Raw genomic sequence first — 17,561 nt, forward strand, 5'->3', positions numbered from 1 at the left:
GACACATGAAGGCCCAGCCATGGCACGGCATCTTGTCAAGCTATGCTTCTGCCAGAGGACACAAACCCACTTGTTCCACCTGTGATCTAAGGGGCCAATGCATCCTCAGACGGTGGGGGTAGCTTGGCATCTCTTCGTTCAGAAAGTCAGTTTCTCCCTTCATCCTTCCTTCCCCCCACTCCAACCCAGTCTGCCAAATTCTTCTTGGTTCTCACTCCCCAGAGTTCCCAGTCGCCAGAAACGTCAGGGCTGTCGTCCTCTCAAGAACAGAATGCGTGCCATCTGTCCAGCCCATCTCCCTTCTCTCCCCGCCTGCCAATTCACGGGGTGAGTGCGAGCCTGCCCAGGGGCTGGCAGCCCCGCTTCCAGACAAGCAGAGGACCTGATCATCTCCTTTCAAATCACTTCCATTCTCTTGCCTTGATTCTATCTTCCTGCCTGTCAGCTCATTAGTTATTCATGGAACCATTTTGAAATAGTCACAGATCAAAAATCTCTTTGCTTCCTCATGTGCAAGAAGGTCTGGGTAACCTGTAGTATCTGCATCTGAAACAAGATCTACATCTTGAGGCTGAAGGTCCCCAACTCCAAGAAGCTCATTTTCACTGACCCCCCACCCTTATCCTCTGGCTGGTCTGCAAGAAAAAGGATCTTGAGGGTCCTAGTAGACCCTGAGTTGGACAATCAATCAATATAACACAACGATTAAATCATTCAGGAAAAGTGATAATACGGAGGTAGAGGAAGTTTTTAGTCCTATTTCTAGCAGGTGGAACCCTCACTGGATCCTAACTGGAGTTCTAGGCACTCCAAGTACGACCTATAGGAACCATTTCCCAATCCTAGGGCCGCCCCTCTGTTAATTATCTCCAATTTTTTTTACACATTTCTATATTTTTCCGATAATTTCTTTTACGTATTTCTGTATTTCTTCCATAGCTTGTTTGTTTGTGGCTGTTTGCATGCTGTCTCCTCCATTAGGCTTTGAACTCCTTAAGAGAAGTTTGGTTTTTTTTTGTTGTTTTTTTTTTTTGCCTTTCTTTGTCCATCCGTACGGCCTGGTACACATAAACAATGTATAAATGCCTATTGGCTGACTAGGATCAGTTAAGAGGCACAGTGGGTAGAGCGATGGTCTTGGAACCAGAAAGACTCATCTTCCTGAGTTTAAATCCAACCTCAGACATTTACTAGCTGTGTGACCCTGGGCAAGTCCCTTCACCCTGTTTGCCTCAGTGTCCTCATCTGTAAAATGAGCTGGAGAAGGAAATGACAAACTACTCCAGTATCTTTACAAGAATACCCTAAATGGGGTCACAAAGAGTCAGACACGACTGAAAAAAACTGAACAACAAATTTGGCTAACTCATGTTTGCATCTCCAGCTTAATAAATGTTTATCAATTGACTGACTGACTGATTGACAGGACCCCGGACAAGTCACTTAATCCCCGAATCTCATTTCATAGCAAACCTACCACTCAAGAAGGGTCAGAAGAATACAAGGAGAGAACAAGTGAGAGTGGGAATTTATTGGCAAATATTTAACAACCAGCTTGGGGTTGAGATGGAGGCAAGGGAGAGGAATGTATGCATGACACACTTTTAAACGGACTTTGCATTATTACTGTTTTCTCTATCACCTTCCCAAGTCTAGACAATGAACAAAACAATAAATCAGGTCCTGACTCATAGTTTGCTGATTTCTGAGGTGTAAATATTCACCCTGGAAATTTAACCATCTGCTCTCACAAGCTGTACAAGCCAGCTTTAGTGTACCACCGAATGGAAGAAATGAAGTATTTGAAAAAACACCCTCTGAGGGGAAAGCGAAATAAACTTGTCTTAATGCGGACCTAAAAGGGGGCGTCTGTGCTGACGGAGGACCCCAGAAAGAGTGTGCAGAATCCGAAGGCCCAGTTTGCTAAGAACCATAATCCATTGGCCTCTAAAGGGGCAGAACATTTATTAAAAGGTGACCTAAGATTAAGTTCTAACAGATTTCGGAGAGAAAAATAGGGTGGTATCAGGAGACCCAGGCTCTAGTGTCAACCCCGGGGAGCTAGGTGGCACCATAGTGCACAGAGCACCAGGTCTGCAGTTAGGTAGACTCATCTTTTTGAGTTCAACTCTAGCCTCAGACACTTACTGGCTGTGTGACCCTGGGCAAGTCACTTAACCCTGCTTGCCTCAATTTCCCCATCTGCAAAATGAACTGGAGAAGGAAATGGCAAATTATTCCACTATCTTTTTCAAGAAAATCCCAAACGGGGTCACAAAAGAATTGGTACGACTGAAAAACAGCTCAAAAACAAAACTCACCTTAATAATAATAATAATAATACACAGGCAACTAGGTGGCACAGTGGATAGGGTACTGGGCCTGAACTCAGGAATACTTATTCTCCTGAGTTTTAATCCAGCCTCAGACACTTAATAGCTGTGTGACCCTGGGCAAGTCACTTAACCCTGTTTGCCTCAGTTTCCTCACCTGTAAAATGAGCTGGAGAAGAAAATGGCAAATTGCTCCAGTTTCTTTGCCAAGAAAACTCCCAATGGGATCACAAAGAGTAGAACACAACTGGAAAATGACTCAGCAACAACAACAAAGACCTGTAATCAAAACTTGCCTCACTCACTAGCTGTGTGACCTTGGATAAGTCACCTGACCTCAATTTCCTTATCTGTAAAATGAGGTTGGCTGGACAAGAAGGCCTTCAAGGTTGTAACACAATGGAGAGAGCCCTGGATTGAGAGGCAAAGGACCAATCAGGCAATCAACAAGCAAAAGTGAGACAGTCCCTGCCCTCCAGGATCTTGGATTCAAATCATGGGTCTGCTCCCTACCTGGATGGCCTTGGACAATTCATTTGATGTCTTTAGGTCTACTTTTTAGAGAAGGGTGTTCTAATAAATGATCCCTAGAGTCTCTTCCAGCTCTGACAGTAAGAGTTTACATTCATATGTGTCTTGTTAAGGTTTGGAAACTGTTTTGTGTCCATCACTTCACGTGATCCTCACAATAACCCTCTAGAGAGAGTGATTGCTGCCACCATCTTCCTAATGAGTAAACTGAGGCCCAGAGAAGTGAGTGAATTGCCCCATGTCCCACAGCCAGTACGCTTCAAAAGTGGCATCCAACGCAAGTCTTCCTAACCCCACGACCAGAGGTCCATCTAATACCGGATGCAGAGGGAGTTTGCTCACGAGAGGTTTCTTCATCAGAAAAACCCCAGATCTGGGGCCACTCCCTCCCCCTTAGTGGTTGGAACATAGTAGGTGTTTAATAAATGATAGTTGATTTGACTGATTGATTGATGCTTATATATGGTACATCATAAGCCTCAAAACCCATGGAAACATGAACTTTTATTACTCTCTTTACAGGAGTCTCCTCCGAGCTCCAGAACCCAAGTAGCGACGAGACAGACAGTGAGCTCACAGTGGCCCCTACACCTGAACAGCCTGAGGGAGGGGTCCACTTTGTCAGCACAGCCCCAACCCTGAAACTGCTCAACCACCACCCGCTGCTGGAGGAGTTTCTACAGGATGCCCAGGCCAAAGAGGAGGAGCTGAAGCCGGTGCCCTTCCTAACTCGAGGGGTGGCCCCCTTCCAGCATGATGCACCGACACTCTTCATCCCAAGCCCTCTGGCCCATCTGGCCCACCAAGATGACCGCCCCATCTTTACAAACCCCACCCCAGCCATGGATCCAGGACCCACGTACACCCTGGGGAGGGATGGGGTTCAGAGTCCAGAGCCTGCATGGCCCACTCTCCCCATCACAGTGGCCCCCCCACCAGGGCCAGGGGTAGCTGTACCATCTTTGGCTCAGGCTGACATGCCTGTGACAGCACCTCCCAGAAGTGCATGGATGGTGACCCATGATGTGCCCATGGACTTGGCCCAGCCGTGGGTCCCAGAGGTCATGCCCCCTCAGGCCAGAGAACCAGCGGTGGGGATCCCTGCCACCACTACTGCCTCAGGGGACGATGAGGAGACCACCACCACCACCATAATCACAACGACCACCATCACCACCGTGCAACCACCAGGTCAGTTTCCACCCTGGGAGAAGGCTGGGCATCCTTGGAAAAGGACTCCCTAGAAACCATCCCTTAGACAAAGCCACTTCCATCCAAAAACTAGGCAGATTCCCATAACTGCTGCTAGAGGGGTGAGGGAAGGGGAATAAACATTTATGCATGCCTACTATGTGCCAAGCTCTGTGCTGATGACTTTACAAGCATTATCTGATTTGATCCTCACAACAACCTTGGGAAATCGGTGCTGCTATGATCCCCATTTTACAGTTGGGGAAACTGAGGCGATCAGAAGTTAAGTGACTTGCCCAGGCTCACACAGCTAGCATGTGTCTGAGGTCAGATTTTAACTCGGGTCTTCCTGACTCTAGACCCAGCACTCTGACTGCTGCACCCTCTAGCTGCGACTATTAGAAGCAAAGCATCTTGGTGACCAAACACACTATGTTATTGTGAGAGTCCCTCAAGATGACAGGTGCCCCAACCACAGGGACTTGTTCATGACAGACAATTCATGAGGCACAAGAGATATGGGTTCAAATCCTACCTTGAACAATTACTACCTATGTGACTTTGGGTAAGTTGCACTCCCTGGGCCTCAGTTTCCTCCCTGTACAATGATGGTTTGGGCTAGATGACCCCTGGGGTGCCTTCTGGCTTTAGACTTAAGATAGAAGTGATGGTGGCAGTGGTCATGATGGAGGTGAGGATGGTGGCCTTTGTGATTCAATCTCTCCTTAGGGACAAGGGTGGGCCATAGCAGGGGCAAGTGTCCAGAATCTGAACCCACTGCTCCCCTTCTCCCTCTAGGGGATCCTCATAGGCTTCTGGTCAAAGGCTGGGACGCCCTTGGACTAGTAATGGCCATCAGCAGCAAGATGGCCCCTCCCAATGGCAGTGACCTGACCTGAAAGTAGGGGAGCCCCTGAGACAGGAGCAGGCTGGTTTTTTTGGGAGGTAAAAGAGGAAGAGAGGGAAACACCAAGTCTACTTCCTACCCCATCTCAGCTAAAATCTCACAGGAAGCCCAGGCTAACGGTGGGTTTCCTTTTGTTTCCACCTGGTCCGCAGCTCCTTGTAGCTGGAATTTCACAAGGCCGCAGGGCTCTCTGAACTCTCCAGAAGGACCCAGCTCATCGGATGACAACAGCCTGGATTGTTTCTACTATATCACCGTCTATCCCGGCTATGGTGTAGAGATTAAGGTGAGTGAGGGTCCTCTGGGGCACCAAAAAGGACAGGGAGGGGGGACACAAGTATTTATGGGTCCTCCTTTGTGCCGGGCAGTTTGCTCTAAGCACTTGACAAATATTATCCTCATAACAACCCTAAAAGATGGATGCTTTTATGATCCTCATTTTGCAGTTGAGGAAACTGAGACAGTCAAAGGTTCGGTGCCTTGTCCAGGTCCACAGTGCTAGTAAAGGTCTAATGTCAATGATGTTTGATTTTAACTCGTCTTCCTGAGTCAAAGGCAAGCTTTCTAGCCACTGCAGCACCTAGCTGCTCCCCCAAAGAAAACTGGGGTCTAGGAATGACACAAAAGCCTGGAAGCCAAGAAGACAGTGTTAAACCCAGATGTTATAAGAACAGAAGCTACTAATACACACATAAAGATCCTGTACGACATATCGGCTTGGTTTTAAAGTATGATCTTCTCAATGGTTTATTGTATTTTTATTAGTTAGTTAAATATTTCCCAATTATATGCAATCTGGTTCTGCCAAGGAATATTGTAGGTATGAGTTTAACATGTCTGATGTAAAGAACAAAAGAGTATTGACCATGGGCTCTAAGAGACCTAGGTCCTAATAGCCCCGGTCCTACCTGGATTCAAATCCCCACTTTGATACTTCCTAGCTGTGTGACCCTGATTCTCTCTGCCTCAATTTCATAATCTGAAAATGATGAGGTGAGAGTCAATGACCTCTGAGGTTGCTTCCAGCTTTGGAGCTATGATCTCATGGCCTCCATGAGCCTCAGTTCTCTGGTCCCTAAAATACCAGTAATAAACACCAAACAGTCTGCTTCACAAAGGGAGGATGAGAATGGATAAAAAGAAAGAATTTCAAAATGAGTAAAGCCCTATATGTAGGTGAAGGTGCTTAGATATGGCGCCAAGAACACTGGGGACTTGGGACTTGGGTTGGAGACTCCGCTTCACAACTTACTGCTTGTGTCACCTTGGCCCACGCACTTCTCTACTGAGAACCTCCGTTGTCGTAGATGAGCTCTCAGGTCCCTCAGCCCTATGGTTCTATTTTTACTTTAGATTCTATGTCCCTCTTCCCCACTCCCCAGTCAAAGAATCACAAAATCATAGGTCTAGAACTGGAAGGGACCTTAGCACTCATAAGGTCCAGCCTTCTCATTCAACAAAGGATGAAAATGAGATTGAGGCAAAATAATTTGACCAAGGTCAGCTTGGCAATCATTGGCGACACTAGGATCTGAACTCAGGCCCCCCAGTTCCCATGCCCTTTCCACCGGTCCATGATGCCTCAACGCTGGTGCCACCACATCTCTGCCTGCTTGATGACCAATGCCAAGCCACTTAACCTCCTAAACCTCAGTTTCCTTAACTGTAAAATGAAGACGTTGAAGTGGATCACTCTTCCATCTCTAGAATCTATAGTCCCATAATCCCTTCCCTTTGGGAATGAAGCGGATTTCCATTCATCCATCTTCAAGGGGCCAAATCCCCATGCCCCAAGATATAGTGCACTGTGAATATGAGTGCCTGGTACCAAAGAGGCATAGCCAAGGTAGCTAAAATATAGCTTGAAAAAAAGAGGAGAGTTAGGATCTTGCTAGGAATTGGGAAGTGGGGCCAGTCAGGCCTAACCCTAGGCCTCAGCCATGCTATTTATTGCCCCTTCTCCCATTGAACACAGGTCACTCCTCTTCTGAGGCCAGGTCCCTCAATCCTGTTGCTGTTGCCTGAAAGGGTAATTAGTAGCAAGGGTTACCCAGACACCCCCCTCCCACCACAAGCCATTAGCACTCAGTGCCGCTTAATTAACGTAATTAATGTAAAATCATCACCTAATGAGAGGTGGCACCGGCTGTGTTTCTTTGGGTGGAACAAGCCAGCTGCAGGTGTGGGGGAGGGGACAACTGATAGGTCCCTGGACCAGACCCCTTCTCCTTCCTCCCTAATAGCCTATCCACAAAGGGGCCTACTTTGAGGCACATTCCTTCCCTGTTGGGTCCTGGAAAGAAAAAGAAGCACCAGAACCTATACTAAAAGCAGGCAGAGACTTTGGGCTCTATTCACTACTCAACTCTCCCCTCCCTATCTCCTGAGTCATTGGTATAGTGAGTCCCTCTTTAAACGGTATAGACGTCTGTGCTTTTATGTGTGTGTGTGTATGTGCATGTGTGTTACACATTTTTTTTGTCAAAACGCAAAAGCTGTTACCAGGCAACAACAAAATTAAGAACCGCACATCCCCCAGACTGGTATTTCTAAAATGCCAAGCAAAAGCCCACCCCCCCAGCCCTCCATCTCTTCCCCTGGTGAGGAGTCAACAGAAAGACAGTTGTGAGCCTGAGCAGCTGGGACTGCACAGAGGACCCTTCTCAGGAGAGAGTAGGTTAGTAGGTTGAAGATGAGGGACCGAGAAACAAGGTGGGAATTGTAACAGGGTCATTGAGTGGCATGACCTGTGGAGGTAACCACTTGTGGGACTTTGGTTGAGCAAGTCCCTCTGAGCTTCAGTTTGCTAATCTGTAAAATAGAAAGGTCAGTTTAGAACAAGGGTTCTTTTTTTTTTTAAGCAATTGGGGTTAAGTAACTTGCTCGAGGTTACTTGGCCAGTTATTTCTGGGTGTGGTGCTAAGTATCTGAGCCCGGATTTGATCCCCAGGTTATCCCGACACTGGAGCCGGTGCTCTTACTCGCTGAGCCACCTGGCCACCCCTTAGAACAAGGGTTCTTAATGTGGAGTCTGTGAACTTTTAAAAAATACTTTGATAACAATTTCAATAGAATCAGTTACCTTTATTATCCAATGCATTTTATGTTATGTATTTAAAGCCATGATTCTGAGAAGAGGTCCATAGGTTTCTACAAACTGGGATCTGGGAGGGGGGTGGGGTTCCAAGATGCAAAAAGGTGAAGAATCCCTGTTTTAGCTGGTGTCCTTGGATTGCTCTAGTCAAGGAGGGGGGCTCATTACTACAGGCAGCAGGAAGTTGAGGTTGGGAAGCCCAGTGGTGGGTGGGACATATGCACCAGTCTATGAAGTGTGCTAAAAAAAATAATAAAGACTCATTTCATTTGTATTCAGGAAAATGGACTTGGCTCCTCTCCCCTTTCACACACACTCTCTGAGTACAGGGTTGGGAGAGGAAGGGCTTTTTGTGAAATAAATCCCTCCCCCCTTTTCTTTTTTTTTCTTCACCCCACCAAGGCTTCCAGTGATATCTACCTGTATCATCTCTCCTGATAATAGAACACAAAACGATATAACCTCTCATAAAGAATACGTGACTAGAAGATTAAATCCCATCTCTGCCACAAACTAGCTGCATGACCTTGGGCAAGTCACAATTTCGCAGAGGCAACTAAGACAATAAATTACAATACAATTTTACAGTGATTTGCACAGGCAAAATTTTCTGGGAGATTCCTATGCTAATGAAATCATAGGTCCAGAACTATAATACAATAATAAATCACATTTCTATAAGATCAGCAAGTCTTATACAAAAGCTGCTTAAGTTGTCGTGCCCATCAGCACCAAGATGAACAAATTTCAGAGGTGTAACAGAGATGGAGTGGCCAGGCCTTTGGCCCAAAGGAGAAGCATGCTCCAGTGTGGGAGGGAAACTTTGTCTCCTTAGCAGTATCTGTGCTTTCTGCATCATCCACCAGGGTGGATGACCCTAGAAGGATTGAGGGGAAGGGCGTAATCTGGAGAGGCTATTGAAAGTGTGTTGATACATGTATAACCTATATTAAACTGTGTGCTTTCTCAATGAGGGAGGACAGAATTTAGAACTGAAAAAAAAATTTTAAAAGAATGCTAAAAACAATTTACATGTAATTGGAAAAAAAGAAAATATTTTTTAAAATCTGAAATTGCCTTGACAAAGGACAGAGATGAAGAGCAGACAGGGTACCCCCTCTTCCAGGGAAACTGCCATCATGAGGTAAGGGATGGGACACAGAGTTCCAGGGACATCAATCAGCTGGGTGACTTCTAAACCAGGAAGTATTTCCAAAGTGTTTGCCCGAATTGAAAAAAAGATCTTCCTTAAGCATCTCTCATTTTACAGCAGAATTGCAGCCCCAGCTAGTATCTCCCCCTTCATTGTTGGGGTACAGCCTCTGGGAACCCAGCTTCCTAGGAGTTACAATCAACAATGGCTCCCTACTTCCTCTCCTACTTCATTTGCTGACTGGTAGGTGGTATGTATGTACATACATGTAGAATAACTATAATGGATAGAAATACTCTGGTCCCAGAGTATGGAAGACCTGGGTTGGAGTCTGCTTCTGACACATACTGACTTTGTGCCCCTGAGCAAGTCACAACCTCCCAGTGGCCCAGGCAGACCTCTAAGATAACCAGTTACAGAGGAGATGGCCAGTGGCATTGGGAGAGGGAGTTTCCTCATTGGGAGTTCCCTGTATTAATAAAAATCACAGGTCTAGTATGAAAAAAAGAGACAGAGAAACAGAGGGACACATAGAGAGAGACAGAGGGAAAGAGGCAGAGAGAGAGGAACTTAAAGATCATTTGATCCAACCCCTTCATTTTACAGAATGGGAAACTGAAGCCAAGAGAAGGGAAATGGCCCAAAATAGGTAATAAATAAATGAGCTGTAATCTGAACCCAAAATTCCTTGTTTCCTGTCCCCTATTATTTGCACTTCAATACATCTAAACATCTCCTTCCCCAGCTTTGTCACCTCAAATCTTTTTATCCCTAGACCTATGCAGACCCTTGGGGGAACCTGCTCCACAAGGACCCTAGGTAACCTTGATGGTACCCAGCATCCCTAGCTCCCCACTGTCTTTTGAAGAGTTGGCACCAAGATGGTAAGAGAAGGAAGCCATAGGGCCTCCATGCAGGGATAGGACTGAACCCACAGGCTGCCGGAAACTCTTTGGTCATAATTAGTGAGGAAATCAGATTCTCTCCAGACAGGCAGGCATCAGGGTATCATCCTGGCATATTAGCGAAGCTTCTTTCCTGAGGCAAGAAACAAGAGCCTAGATCCATAAGTTTCTGGTGGGTACCATGGGTGATTGGGTGCATCCAGTGCCAGGTCCCATCTCATTTCCCTTAGCAGAGGGCAGCCAGTTGACATCCCTTACCCCCATGATCATGATTTCCCCTTTAGAGGCTATAGTTCCATCTGCATGCCAGGGCCAGGTGCCCACCCCCTCCTCATGCTTTGGCATTCCAAAAACGTGCTCAATGCCGGCTCCCTTCCTCTACTTGGCTGGGTTCTGAGGCCATCTGGCAGCCTGGATGCAGCTGCCCAGATCTCTCTACCCTCCCACCCTTTTCCCTCTTGGCTATGTTTGCCCCCACATACTGCAGGTGGCACCATTGGCATGCTGTGTTCATGCACTAGGCTAGATGCCAGCTGGATACTAGGGTCTATCTTAGCCCACCCTGTGGAAAAAGGCTTCTCCCTCCAACTCACAGTTCATAGCATCTTGGGTCTAGAGTTGGAATGGACCTCAGAGGTCATCTAGTCCAGCCCTCTCATTTCACAGACAAAGAGACTAAGATCCAGGAAGATGAAGCACTGTCATAGGTTCATAGATCTAGAAATGGAGAAGACTTGGAAGGATCTCTGGTACAACCCCCTCATTTTACAGATGAAGAAACCACGGCCCACAGAAATGAAATAATTTGCCCAAGGTCACACAAGAAGCATCAGAAGTAAGATTTGAACCACCCAGTCCCTCTGATTACAGAGTCAGTCTTCTTTCCTCCTCCCTACCCCATCTTCAAGCCCATTAATTATGCCTCTTTGGGTCCACCATCCAATCAGTTCCAAATCCTCCTAACCCTCCAGCTCACGTCTCTTACTTCATATAAGAAGTTCTAGGAGGAACTTGCTGAAATCCTGATTCTCCTGTTCTGGGAGACTAGTCACTGACCAAAATGGAAATGGAGTTGGTCTGGCATGTCCTGGTGAGTCTGCCCTGAAGACACAGGTCCCCAGAGAGCTGAAAGTGAGACTGAAACAAATCTGGCCATCCTGGTAGAATACCTACCCTCCTACCTCCTACCCCCATTTACCTCTGACTCCATGTCACCCCCAGCCCCCTTCCCCAGGGAGAGGATCCTGGCTCTCTTCTCGTCTACTCTGACATGGAAACCCTACCAATAGCCCCTTCCTCTTAAAGATAGCAGTGTCCCCAATCTGGGCAAGATGATGGTCTCCCCCAGTCCCCATGCCTGCCCTGTCCCCTGACCACTAGTGGCTTCTATAGCTATAAATTCAATTGCTAATCCAAGGGTGACAGGCTTTGAAAAGAAACAAGGTATAGTAGGAAACATGTTCGACATGGAGCCCAAAAAGTTTCAGGTTCAAACCCCACCTTCAATACTATGCGACCAGGAAAAAGTCCTTTAACCCTCTCTGAGTCTCAGTTTCCCCATCTGTAAAATGGCTATGATATCTGTAATAAGAATAATAACAGCTAACACTGATATAGTGCTTGGAGGTTTGTAAGGCATCGTACTGTGTTATCTCATCTGATCCAAACCACCCTGGAAGCTAGGGATTACTATAATCCCCATTTTGTAAATGAGGAAACTGAGGCTAAGAAAAGGTAAGGTCCAGAGGCTGAGAAAGGGCAAATGACTCGCCCAGGGTCTCACAGCTCCTGTCCTCATATAAGGGCAAGAAATGAACTTCAGTCTCTCTGACTCCTTAGTCAGCCCCCTACCCACTGTCCCTCCCAGAAACCATTTCCCTCACCATGTTGCTGAGCAGATCATTGTATTATAAATTTTTTGAGGGCTTTGCCTTATCTCCAACTCCTAGGAACTAGGAACAGTACCTTTCCAAGCACACAGCACTTCTTAATAAGTACTGGTTGGATCAAACTGAATTCTTCATGAATGAGATAATGTATGGAAAGCAATCTTTAAATGCTGGGTATTAATATTATCATTAGCTGAGATCCCAAGCCGGGGCCAGGGTGCTGTCCTCTGAAGCCGGGAGCTCCTTGAGGGCAGGAACTGTCCTTGGTACTTCTCTATATCCTCAGCCCTTAACACAGTACCCTATATTTAATAAGTACCAATTGATTAGGCCATTAGGTGGAGCCATAGTGCAAAGAGTGCTGGGTCTGGAGTCAGGAAGACCTGAGAACAAATGTGACTTCAGACACTTACTAGCTGTGTGACCCTAGGCAAGTCGCTTAACTTCTGTCTGCCTCAGTTTTCTTATTGGCAAAATGGGGATGATAATAACACTTACCTCCTAAGGTTATTCTGAGATAATAAAGTGCTTAGCACAGTGCCTGGCACATAGTTATGGATGTGACCTTGCCCTAACTTGCCTCTGTTTCCTGGCATGGTCCTGCTCACAGGAAAGAAAAGTCTCCCAAGAAAGGCATCAAGAGAAATTCAATTCAATTCATCAAACATGCATTAAGCACCTGCTGTGGGATCCCAGGCTCATAGAGTCAGAACTAGAAAGAACCTGGAGGCAATCCATTGCACCTCTCTTGTTTTATTTATGAGTAAAATGAAGCCCAGAGAGGTTAAGCAATCCACCCAACCTCACACAGGAAATAGTGACAGAGAGGAAATTCTAACCCAGATCCTTTGACTCCTTTGCACTTTCCCACAGCACTAGGCTTCCCTCATGTTCCAGGAAGGCACTGAAGATACAGAACCAAAATTTCAATCATCTGGGTCCTTAAGGACTTGAGATTCTACCCAGCAACAGATCCAGAGTCAGAAGCCCTGCATTCAAATCTTGACTTTGCCACTTATTACTTTTATGACCTTGACTAAATTGCTTCCCCTATCTTGGACCCAGTTTCATCCTCTGTAAAATGAGGAAGCTGATCTTTCAACTTTCTGAGCCTGTGAGATGAATGCCAATCCATCTCAGTATCTGCCTCGGCCTACCAGGCAAGAACAATGGGCTCTGGATCACAGGCACCAAAAACAATCTCTCAGGCCTAAGCAGATCTTAAGGAAACAGGAAGGGAATCCAAGGTCCCCCTTTCCCTCCCAAGAGAACCTCAGAATCCCAAGAAAGGCTGGGGAACCAAACACCAAGAGTAAAGACCTAGGGAGGATGGTTCAGGCCCTACCCTGTTGCCATAACAACTCCTTGAGGCTGACTTGCTCATCACTAACCCAGCACAGTTCTGAGGTGGTGGCAGAGGATGTCCTTGCTTCCTCCTTCCCTCCTCAGCCCCTCTTCCCTCCCTCTACTCCCAGGACAGGCAGCCACCTCATCAGTGGCTCCGAGATGGCCGAGCCCTGAGCAGAGCTGACATTTCAATCTGTCTCTGGAGCATTTCAGACTGCTGTAAATTGCCTCAAGACTTCATCACAGCCCCATCCTCCACACTCCCTCCTCCCCACCCCCCAACCCTATCAGGCTCAGCTCTCTAACCAAGCGAGGATCTCAGGCCAGCAAAGTGACAGGCATGATCAGGGAGGTAAGAAGAGACAGGGCTGACCAGGGCAGGACTTAACCCTGTCCCATAAGAGAAGGGACCCACCTGCAGCCCTTTAGATAGCAGAGAAAAGGTCCCTAAGACTGATCTGGGTCTTCTGGGAGTCTTCTGGGAGACCCTGCTACCACTCACCACCTACAGCATCCTCCCCACTCAGTACCAAGGGCTAATGATGGTGAATTGGCACAAGATCAGAACCAGAGATGGAAGAGAATCCCAAGGTCATATATTCCAACCCTCTCATTTTACAAAGGAAGATACTAAGGCCTAGAAAATGACAATGACTTGCCCAAGGTCACACAGGAAGGAAAGATTTGACCCCTCTGACTCCAGATTTGGAATTCTATTCTAATGTACCTGTTATCTCCTGATGACAGAAGAGCCAAGTTGGCAGCTCCTAGGCCCCACTTCATCTCCTGAGGCCTCCAGCCTTGGGGGAACCAATCACTATCTCCTGAGAAAGAGGCCACTCTGTTCCCCTCAGGAGCCCTGGTATCTAGGATCCAGGGTAGAGTCCAAGAAGGATTCCAGCAGAAAAGAGGAATGAGTACCAAGAAGAAGCAAGCTGTAGTTCAGTGGAAAGATGCTGAAATCAGAGTCAGAGGCCCCAGGGCCCAATTATTCAGTTCCTATTCCTTGCTTTCGGTATGACCCTGGGGAAGTGACCAGTTCCCTAGACCTTGGTTCTCTCTGTAAAATAAGGTGGTTGGACAAGAGGAACCTGATGTTCCCTCCTGCCCCAAGTCTGTGGTTGTACTACCCTACCAGGATGCTAGGAAACTGGGTCAAAAACAGCTTGGGTTTGGTGTGGTCAGCAGGTGCAGAGAGGCCAGGTCTACAGAGGCACAGAGAGAGGGGAGGTTCTAACCCTCATTCCATGTGAGGGTGTGGAGGGAGACAGTGAGACCATGAGGCTAAGCTCCTAGAAGGTATAGGATGCTTTTGCTTTTTTGTATCCCCAGCATCTACCACAGAGCCTGGCTCATGGTAACTGCTTAAGAAATGCTTGCTAATTGGTTGATTGATTGATTAAGAAGGTCACCACAGCAACCTCTTATTCCACATGGGCACATTCAGGAATGGTGGTCACCAGAGGAAGGCAGCACGCCCCACTGTATGTCAGTGTCCTGAGGCAAAGTCTGGTTTGCCCCTGAATGGTTACACCTCTGGAGAAAAGAGAAGAATGCTAGGTAAAAAAAAAAAAAAAACCCAGCTGCCAGGGAACATGGGGAGAAGAGCCAAGCAAGCAGGACAAGCTCCCAGGGGGCCAGGGCAGCTGGAAGCTGATGAGGTATTCCTTGCTGCTGAATCGGGGACAATGGGGAAAGGGGGGTGGGGCACAGGAGGTGGCAGAATCTGAGAGGAAGGGCATCCAGGACACAGCTCCTGCTCCCAGGGAGCTGCAGTCAATGGAAAGGCATTGAATGAGGAACTTCTGGGTGAGACCCAAGATGGGCTGGAGTCTTGAAGTAGCCCAGGAGTAGAGGAAAGCTGTCCCTCCCCCACTCCCCTTCAGTCAGACAGTCAACAAGCATTTATTAAGCCCATACTGTTTACCAGGCAGGGCACTAAGCACTAGGGACACAAAGAAAGACAAAAGATTGTCTGCCCTTAAGGAGCTCACAGCCTAATGGCTGGGACACAGTGTAAATAAATGGCGCCTTCAAGGTAAAGGAGGGAGGGGAGGAGGTGTCTCCAGCCCCATGGTGTAACAGACAGACTACTGAGTCTGGGATCAGAAGAACCAGGTTCAAATGCTGTAAGAAATGGATGCAGGCGGATTTTATATATATATCCTCTTTTTTTCCCTAGTCAATGAATCAACAAGCATTTATTAAGCACCTACTGTATGTCAAACATTGTGCTGGGAACTAGGGATACAAAGGGAAACAGTCCTTGCCCTTGAGGACACAACATGCCCATATGTAGGTTTATGCAAAATAGGTACAAAAATAGATTCAGGGTAATTTGTGAGGGAGGCTCCAGCAGCTGGGAGAGAGAGAATCAGGAAAGACTTCATGCAGAAAGTGGAAATTGAGCTAAGTCTTGGAACAAACAAGGAATTGTATGGGATGAAGGTAAAGACAGAGGGAGGGCATTCCAGGCGTAAGGGACAGCCAGTGCAAAGACAAGGAGGTGAGAGAAAGTATGCCCTATGAAGTCAGCCTATGATTGTGTTAACCCTTTCAGCAGCCAGGCTATGCAGGCTCTGCTCCTGGGTCCTCTTTTATCTAATTCAGTTTCCCAAAGATAACAGTCATCCTTCTTTTGAATGGTCCAGAAGCCATTTGCCTTGGGTCCCAGGACTTTCTTCACCTTTCACAACATTCTCAATCTCCTCGGAAGAGGGGAAGGGTGTGTGTGTGTGTGTGTGTGTGTGTGTGTGTGTGTGTGTGTGTGTGTAACAGACCCTTTCATAATCTGGTTAAGTCTATGGACTTCTCAAAAGAATTTTTTTTAATGTGTGAAATAAAAACAATGAAAACCCATTATATTTAAATAAAATCCAAAAAAACTTAAATGAGATGAGGAAACTGAGACCCAAAGAGGTTGATTCATGATTCTGTCTAGACTGAAAGCATATGGCCCTAGAACAAAATCAGTTTTCTCTTTCTAAAGCACCCTTTTCCTTAGCTTTCCCCACCCAAGTCCTTGCTGATTTAGGGCCATCCTCCTTGGTACTCTGGATCAAACTCTAAAGGTCAATGTCATGAAAAGAGCACTGGATTTGGAAGCAAAGGACCTGGTCTTGAACCCTAGCTCTTCTACTTACTCCATGGCTTTGAAAATATCAGATTCCCTCTCTGGGCTTCACTTTCCACATCTGTAAAACAAGGGGATTGTCTTGAATTATTCCATTCAACCAGTATTTATTAAGCGCTTACACTGTGCTAGGCACTAAGGTACAAAGACAGAAATAAAACAGTCCCTGACCTCAAGGAGTTTACACTCTACTGGGAATTTACAAAGAGGATGAAGTGGGGAGAGAGTTCATGCTGGGACTAGGAAAACTGACCGTGCAAAGGTATGAAGGCAAGAGATGAATGTCATATACAAGGAAGTTGGTCAGTTCCATTGGAACAGAGAGTGCTTGAAGAGAGGGGATATGAAACAAGACTGGAAAGGTGGTATGGCAAACTCTACTAATGCAGGTCAGCACCTTCTCAGGAACTTAGCTGCCTAGACCACTGAGGGGTTGTCACTTTCCCAGGATCACATACCCAGTAGAAGTGAGAGGTAGGACTGGAACCTTGGTCTTGGTTTCTAGATTAGCTATCTATCCACTATCCACCATACTCAAGCTCACACTCAACAAGTCATGCTTACTACTGTGGACTATCATCACTGGAAGACCTTGGAGATGGAATCCAATCCCATCATTTAACTTGTTCAAGATCCTAAAGCTAGTTAGTGGCAGAGACCCGATCTCCAGGCTCACAATTCAAAATTCTTTCCAGTACTCTCTGCTGTATTCACTGAGCATCTATTTGGACTTGCCATTGCTCTCTGTCCTTAACAGACCAAGTAAAATAGAAACAGTTCCTGCCCTCCAGGATGGTCAGAGCTTAAGGGGAAGGAAGAAGAGACGAAGGGAGAGGAAGGGAAGACAAGGAAAGAGAAGAGGAAGAGGGGGGAGAGAAGAAGGGAGGAGAGAGGAAGGAAAGAAGGTGAAATTATTCAATTGAACATAGATTTATTAAGCATTGCATTGAAGGAGAGGAGAAGAAAGAAGGGAAGAGAGGGGAGGGGAAGGGAGGAGAGGAGTAAGGGACACACCCAGAATATTAGAAGACAATAGGAAGGGGTCCTTGGAACTCAGGAAACTTCAGGTCCTGCCACT

General features: G+C 46.7%; 1 protein-coding gene across 2 annotated transcripts in view; it reads left to right on the forward strand.

Moving 5' to 3' along the window:
* SEZ6 (seizure related 6 homolog) overlaps positions 1-17,561 on the forward strand; it is a 77,348-nt gene that overhangs the window by 33,424 nt on the left and 26,363 nt on the right. For both annotated transcript variants that reach the window (XM_069089773.1, XM_069089775.1), the window contains exons 2-3: positions 3,387-4,055; positions 5,115-5,248. In XM_069089773.1, coding sequence (XP_068945874.1) covers positions 3,387-4,055; positions 5,115-5,248 — 803 coding nt within the window. The remainder of the gene's footprint in view (positions 1-3,386; positions 4,056-5,114; positions 5,249-17,561) is intronic.

The sequence above is a fragment of the Petaurus breviceps genome, unplaced genomic scaffold (genome assembly GCF_028583685.1).
Source record: "Petaurus breviceps papuanus isolate PSGF00001 unplaced genomic scaffold, PetGlider_PUasm1.0 186, whole genome shotgun sequence".
Lineage (NCBI taxonomy): Eukaryota > Metazoa > Chordata > Mammalia > Diprotodontia > Petauridae > Petaurus > Petaurus breviceps.